Source organism: Pseudophryne corroboree, chromosome 2 (genome assembly GCF_028390025.1).
Source record: "Pseudophryne corroboree isolate aPseCor3 chromosome 2, aPseCor3.hap2, whole genome shotgun sequence".
Lineage (NCBI taxonomy): Eukaryota > Metazoa > Chordata > Amphibia > Anura > Myobatrachidae > Pseudophryne > Pseudophryne corroboree.
In genome coordinates, this window is record NC_086445.1 from 586460054 (window position 1) to 586467326 (window position 7273).

At 48.5% G+C, this 7273-nt stretch overlaps 1 protein-coding gene across 3 annotated transcripts in view; it reads left to right on the plus strand.

Annotated features, from left to right (window-relative positions):
• The window catches only part of L3MBTL3 (L3MBTL histone methyl-lysine binding protein 3), a 200671-nt gene that overhangs the window by 170941 nt on the left and 22457 nt on the right, over positions 1-7273 (plus strand). For all 3 annotated transcript variants that reach the window (XM_063954528.1, XM_063954526.1, XM_063954527.1), the window contains exons 16-18: positions 2393-2489; positions 2572-2736; positions 2822-2923. In XM_063954528.1, the coding sequence (XP_063810598.1) occupies positions 2393-2489; positions 2572-2736; positions 2822-2923 (364 nt within the window). The remainder of the gene's footprint in view (positions 1-2392; positions 2490-2571; positions 2737-2821; positions 2924-7273) is intronic.

Below are 7273 nucleotides of genomic sequence, written 5' to 3' on the forward strand. Positions count from 1 at the left end.
GTCCGGATCACATCTTCACATGCACCAGAGGATTCGTCTGTCGCCAGAAGCCAGGATTTCTCTTCTGGGGTGGCTTCAGACTTCTCACCTGACCGAGGGTCGAAGGTTCGGGATTCAAAATTGGATTCTGCTAACCACAGACGCAAGCCTAAGAGGTTGGGGAGCTGTCACCCAGGGGGAACAGTTCCAAGGAGAATGGTCAAGTCAGGAAACCATCCTTCCGATCAATGTTCTGGAGCTAAGGGCCATATACAATGCCCTTCTACAGTCATCACATCTACAAGATCGCGCCATTCAAGTTCAGTCTGACAATGTGACAGCAGTAACATACATAAACAGACAGGGCAGAACGAAGAGCAGAGCAGCCATGTCGGAGGTAACAAGGATTTTCCTCTGGGCAGAAAGACACGCATTAGCGCTGTCGGCAATCTTCATTCCGGGTGTAGACAACCGGGAAGAGGACTTCCTCAGCAGGCACGACCTCCACCCAGGAGAGTGGGGCCTCAACCCGCAGGTGTTCGAGTCCTTGACACGTCGGTGGGGAATTCCACAAATAGACATGATGGTCTCTCGTCTCAACTAGAAGCTCACGTGGTATTGTTCCAGGTCGAGGGACCCACAAGCAGTGGTGGTGGATGCTCTGGTGACTCCATGGGTTTACCAGATGGTTTACGTGTTTCCACCTCTTCCACGAATTCTCAAAAGAATAAAAAGGGAAAAGATCCAAGCCATTTTCATTGCACCGGACTGGCCAAGAAGGGCCTGGTACGCGGATCTACTGGAGATGCTCCTAGAGGACCCGTGGCCTCTGCCTCTTCGCGAGGATCTATTACAACAGGGGCTGTTCGTTTATCAAGACTTACCACAGCTACGTTTGACGGCATGGAGGTTGAGCGTCAGATTTTAGCCCGGACAAGGTTATTCCTACCCTGATCCAGGCCAGGAAAGGGGTGACATCTAAGCATTAACACCGTATTTGGAAAAAATATGTTTCGTGGTGTGAAAACTGGAAATTTCCTGCAGTGGAATTTCAACTGGGACATTTTCTCCTTTTTCTACAGTCAGGGGTGGATGTAGGCCTACGTTTGGGCTCCTTAAGAGTCCAGATTTCGGCCTTATCCCTTTTCTTCTAGAAAAATTGGCTTCCCTCCCTGAGGTTCAGACGTTCTTTAAAGGTTTTCTGCACATCCAACCGCCCTTTGTGCCTCCCACGGCACCTTGGGATCTCAACGTGGTGTTGCAGTTTCTACAGTCAGAATGGTTTGAGCCTTTACAGGAGGTTGACGTTAAGTTTCTTACTTGGAAGACCATTACACTGTTGGCCTTGGCTTCAGCTGGGCGTGTGTCAGAACTGGGGGCATTGTCTCACAAGAGCCCCTATTTGATTTTTCATGAAGGTAGAGCTGAACTCAGAACTAGTCAGTAATTTCTTCCTAAGTTGGTGTCTGCGTTTCATATCAATCAACCTATTGTGGTTCCGGTGCTTACTGACACCTCTGCTACCTCGAGGTCCTTGGATGTTGTGAGGGCTTGGAAGATCTATGTGAAGCAAACAGCTCATCACAGGAAATCTGACTCACTGTTTGTTCTCTATGATCCCAAGAAAATTGTGTGTCCTGTTTCAAAGCAGTCTATTGCTCGCTGGATCAGGCTTACTATCCAGCAGGCTTATTCTATGGCAGGATTGCCGGTTCCTAAAGTAGAGGCCCACTCCACTAGGTCGGTGGGTTCTTCCTGGGCGGCTGCTGGGGTGTCTCGGCTTTACAGCTCTGCCGAGCAGGTACTTGGTCATGTTCGAACACGTTTGCTAAGTTTTACAAGTTCGATACTTTGGCCTCTGAGGACCTTCAGTTTGGTCAGTCAGTTCTGCAGGAACCTCAGCACTGTCCCACCCGGTTTGGGAGCTTTGGTACATTCCCATGGTACTAATGTGGACCCCAGTATCCTCTAGGTCGTAAGAGAAAATAGGATTTTAATTACTTACCGGTAAATCCTTTTCTCTTAGTCCGTAGATGATCCTGGGCGCCAGCCCAGTGCTTCGTTTTTCCTGCACTGTTACTTTGTGGTTGGTTCAGCTGTTGCTGTTCCTGTTCTAGTTTGGTTAGCTTGGCTTTCCTCTTGTTTGTGTGTGCTGGTTCGTATCTCACCACTGTTCTGTTACATCCTTTCTCAGAATATGTCCGTCGACTCGGGCACAGTTTCTAGACTGAGTCTGGTAGGAGTGGCATAGAGGGAGGAGCCAATGCACACTATTGATTTCTTAAAGTGCCCAAGGCTCCTAGTGGACCCGTCTATACCCCATGATACTAATGTGGACCTCAGTATCCTCTACGGACTACGAGAAAAGGATTTGCCGGTAGGTAATTAAATCCTATTTTTTTTCTTCCCATAGTTGCAGACACAGCTGCTATTCCTGGGCAAGGTTGTCCTATTGCTGGGTGCAAAGGAATTGGACATGTGCGAGGACCGAGATATGGCACTCATTACACGTATGTCAGTTAACAGAATGTGTTTCCGGACTTGTCTATGCTTTCAGCTGATAATTTATTGCTTTTCTGTTTTCTATCACAGTGCTGTTGGCTGTCCCTATTCGGAGGTAAACCTGAACAGAGAAAATTTATTGCAGGATCGTCTTTGTGGGGAACGGCCTCCACCAACCCACAACACATTAAAGCCCCGTAGACCAGGGACACCCAACCTTATAACTGACCCCCCACCTGATTCTCCACAGTCCAGGTGATTTAGGTGCAAATTCACTGTAAATGGTTCCTTAATATCTCATTAGAATATCACTCAGTGTTCATCTCTTTACACTTTCCAGAAAGTGTCCAACGCCTACTGAGGAGCAGTGGGGACGAAGCAACATGTGGGAGATGGCAGAATGGCTAGAGGAGGAAGCAGAAACTAAGCCAGAGATTAAAAGGTGTGTCTTTATTGCCACCTTGTATTGTAGAGGAAATATAGATAGAACCCTATCTAATTGTCCCACTTAATTGTTTTCTGTCATTCAATATGAGCTGATGAGGCCTGTTAATGCAGTCATAAGATATATGGTTTGCACCTTAAGGGTACGTGTGAGTAAATAAGACTGCAACCTTAGGGGAAAGAAGAAGCAAATCTCGACCCAACTTTGGAACTTAATTTTACTCACATAATATGAGCTGTAGCAAAAATAACATTTAGTATTGCAGCACGGATGGTGTAATGGTTAGCAATTATGCCTAACATCACTGAGGTCATGGGTTCACCATGGAAACTCCTGTGTGCAGTTTGTATATTCTCTGCGTGCTTGCGTGGGTTTCCTCTGGTTTCTTCCCACAATCCAAAAATATACTGGTAGGTTAATTGGCTCTTAACAAAATGAACCCTAGTGTGAATGTGTTTGCGTGAACATGTGGCAGGGAATATAGCTCCACTTGGGCAGGGACTGATGTCTATGGCCAAATATTCTCTGCAAAGTCCCACAGAATGTGTGTGCTATATAAATAACTGGTAATAAGTATGGAAATGTTCTTTATGTATCTTTCATTTCTCTTACGTCCTAGAGGATTCTGGGGACTCCATAAGTACCATGGGGATAGACGGGCTCCGCAGGAGACATGGGCACTTTAAGAAAGACTTTAAGTATGGGTGTGCACTGGCTTCTCCCTCTATGCCCCTCCTCCAGACCTCAGTTTACTACTGTGCCCAGAGGAGACTGGGTGCATTACAGGGAGCTCTCCTGAGTTTCCTGAAAGAAAGTATATTGGTTAGGTTTTTTATTTTCAGGGAGCCTGCTGGCAACAGACTCCCTGCATCGAGGGACTGAGGGGAGAGAAACAGACCTGCTTTAATGTTAGGCTCTGTTTCTTAGGCTACTGGACACCATTAGCTCCAGAGGGATCGGTACGCAGGTCTCACCCTCGCAGTCCGTCCCAGAGCCGCGCCGCCGTCCTCCTCGCAGAGCCGGAAGATAGAAGCCGGGTGAGTATGAGAAGAAAGAAGACTTCAGAGGCGGCAGAAGACTTCAGATCTTCACTGAGGTAATGCACAGCTGTAACGCTGTGTGCCATTGCTCCCACACAGCACACACAAACGGCAGTCACTGTAAGGGTGCAGGGGGGGGCGCCCTGGGCAGCAATAAACCTCGTTTTCTGGCAAAAGTATAGATATACAGCTGGGTACTGTATATATAAAGGGCCCCTGCCAGGTTTTTAGATATTTGAGCGGGACAGAGGCCCGCCGCCGAGGGGGCGGGGCTTCTTCCTCAGCACTCACCAGCGCCATTTTCTCCACAACACAGCACTGAGAAGAAGCTCCCCCGGACTCTTCCCTGCTTATCCACTGTGAAAGAGGGTTTTAAAGAAGGGGGTGGGGGGGTCACATATTTGACGCAAAATACATACAGCGCTATCTAGGTAAACATATTGTGTGTGTTTTTTCCTTGGTCATATAGCGCTGGGTGTGTGCTGGCATACTCTCTCTCTCTCTCTCTCTCTCTCTCTCTCTCTCTGTCTCTCCAAAGGGCCTTGTGGGGGAACGGTCTTCAGATAAGAGGATTGTGTGTGGTGTGTCGGTACGCGTGTCGACATGTCTGAGGTAGAAGGCTTTCCTAGGGAGGAGGAGGAGCAAATGAATGTGGTGTCTCCGTCGACAATGCCGACGCCTGACTGGATGGATATGTGGAATGTTTTAAGTGCTAATGTAAATTTATTGCACAAAAGATTAGACAAAGCGGAAGCTAGGGAACAGCCAGGGAGTCAACCCATGTCTGTCACTATGTCGCAGGGACCTTCGGGGTCTCAAAAGCGCCCACTATCCCAAATAGTAGACACAGATACCGACACGAATTCTGACTCCAGTGTCGACTAAGATGATGCAAAGTTACAGCCAAAATTGGCTAAATGTATTCGATATATGATTATTGCAATAAAAGATGTTTTGCATATCACAGAGGAACCCCCTGTCCCTGACACGAGGGTACACATGTATAAGGGAAAGAAACCTGAGGTAACCTTTCCTCCCTCACATGAGCTGAACGAGTTATGTGAAAAAGCTTGGGAATCTCCAGACAAAAAACGGCAGATTCCCAAAAGGATTCTTATGACGTATCCTTTCCCGCCAACGGACAGGATACGGTGGGAATCCTCCCCTAGGGTGGACAAAGCGTTGACACGCTTATCCAAGAAGGTAGCGCTGCCATCCCAAGATACGGCTACCCTCAGGGATCCTGCTGATCGCAAGCAGGAGGTTACCTTGAAGTCCATTTACACACATTCGGGTACCTTACTCAGACCGGCTATTGCGTCGGCTTGGGTGTGTAGCGCTGTAGCAGCATGGACAGATACCTTATCAGCGGAAATTGAAACCCTGGATAAGGATACCATCTTATTGACCCTAGGACATATAAAAGATGCTGTCTTATATATGAGAGATGCTCAAAGAGACATTGGTCTACTGGATTCTAGAATCAACGCTATGTCGATTTCTGCTAGACGAGTCCTATGGACCCGCCAATGGATGCCGACTCAAAGAGGCATATGGAGGTTTTACCTTACAGGGGTGAGGAATTGTTTAGGGAAGGTCTCTCGGACCTGGTCTCCACAGCTACAGCTGGTAAATCAAATTTTTTGCCTTATATTCCCTCACAGCCTAAGAAAGCACCACATTATCAAATGCAGTCCTTTCGGTCACAAAGAAACAAGAGAGTACGAGGTGCGTCCTTTCTTGCCAGAGGTAAGGGCAGAGGGAAAAAGCTGCACAACTCAGCTTGTTCCCAGGAACAGAAGTCCTCCCCGGCCTCTACAAAATCCACTGCATGACGCTGGGGCTCCGCTAAGGGAGTCCGCCCCAGTGGGGGCACGTCTTCGAATTTTCAGCCACATCTGGGTTCACTCACAGGTGGATCCCTGGGCAATAGAAATTGTTTCTCAGGGTTACAAGCTGGAATTCGAAGAGGTGCCTCCTCGCCGGTTTTTCAAATCGGCCCTGCCGACTTCTCCCCCAGAAAGGGAGATAGTGTTAAATGCAATTCACAAATTGTATCTTCAACAGGTGGTGGTCAAGGTTCCCCTACTTCAACAAGGGAGGGGATATTACTCAACCCTGTTTGTAGTTCCGAAACCGGACGGTTCGGTCAGACCCATTTTAAATTTAAAATCCCTGAACCTATACTTGAAAAGGTTCAAGTTCAAGATGGAATCGCTCAGGGCGGTCATCGCCAGCCTGGAAGGGGGGGATTTTATGGTATCTCTGGACATAAAGGATGCATACCTTCATGTTGCCATATATCCACCTCATCAGGCGTACCTGAGATTTGCGGTACAGGATTGTCATTACCAATTTCAGACGTTGCCGTTTGGGCTTTCCACGGCCCCGAGAATTTTCACCAAGGTAATGGCGGAAATGATGGTGCTCCTGCGCAAGCAGGGTGTCACAATTATCCCGTACTTGGACGATCTCCTCATAAAAGCGAGATCACGAGAGCAGTTACTGAACAGCGTGTCACTTTCACTGAAGGTGTTACAGCAACACGGCTGGATTCTCAATATCCCGAAGTCGCAGCTGGTTCCTACGACTCGTCTGACCTTCTTGGGCATGATTCTGGATACGGACCAGAAAAGGGTTTATCTTCCAATGGAAAAGGCTCAAGAACTCATGACTCTGGTCAGGAACCTATTGAAACCAAAACAGGTGTCAGTGCATCACTGCACTCGAGTCCTAGGAAAGATGGTGGCATCTTACGAGGCCATTCCATTCGGCAGGTTCCATGCGAGGACCTTCCAATGGGACCTACTGGACAAGTGGTCCGGGTCACATCTACAGATTCATCAGTTGATCACCCTGTCCCCCAGGGCCAGGGTATCTCTCCTGTGGTGGCTGCAGAGTGCTCACCTTCTAGAGGGCCGCAGGTTTGGCATTCAGGACTGGGTTCTGGTGACCACGGATGCGAGCCTCCGAGGTTGGGGAGCAGTCATACAAGGAAGAAACTTCCAGGGTCTTTGGCCAAGTCAAGAGACTTGTCTTCACATCTACGTCCTGGAGCTGAGGGCCATATACAACGCCCTTAGTCAAGCGGAGACCTTGCTTCGCGAATTACCAGTTCTGATCCAGTCAGACAACATCACCTCAGTGGCTCATGTAAACCGCCAGGGCGGCACAAGGAGCAGAGTGGCAATGGCGGAAGCCACCAGGATTCTTCGCTGGGCGGAAAATCATGTAAGCGCACTGTCAGCAGTGTTCATTCCGGGAGTGGACAACTGGGAAGCAGACTTCCTCAGCAGACACGACCTGC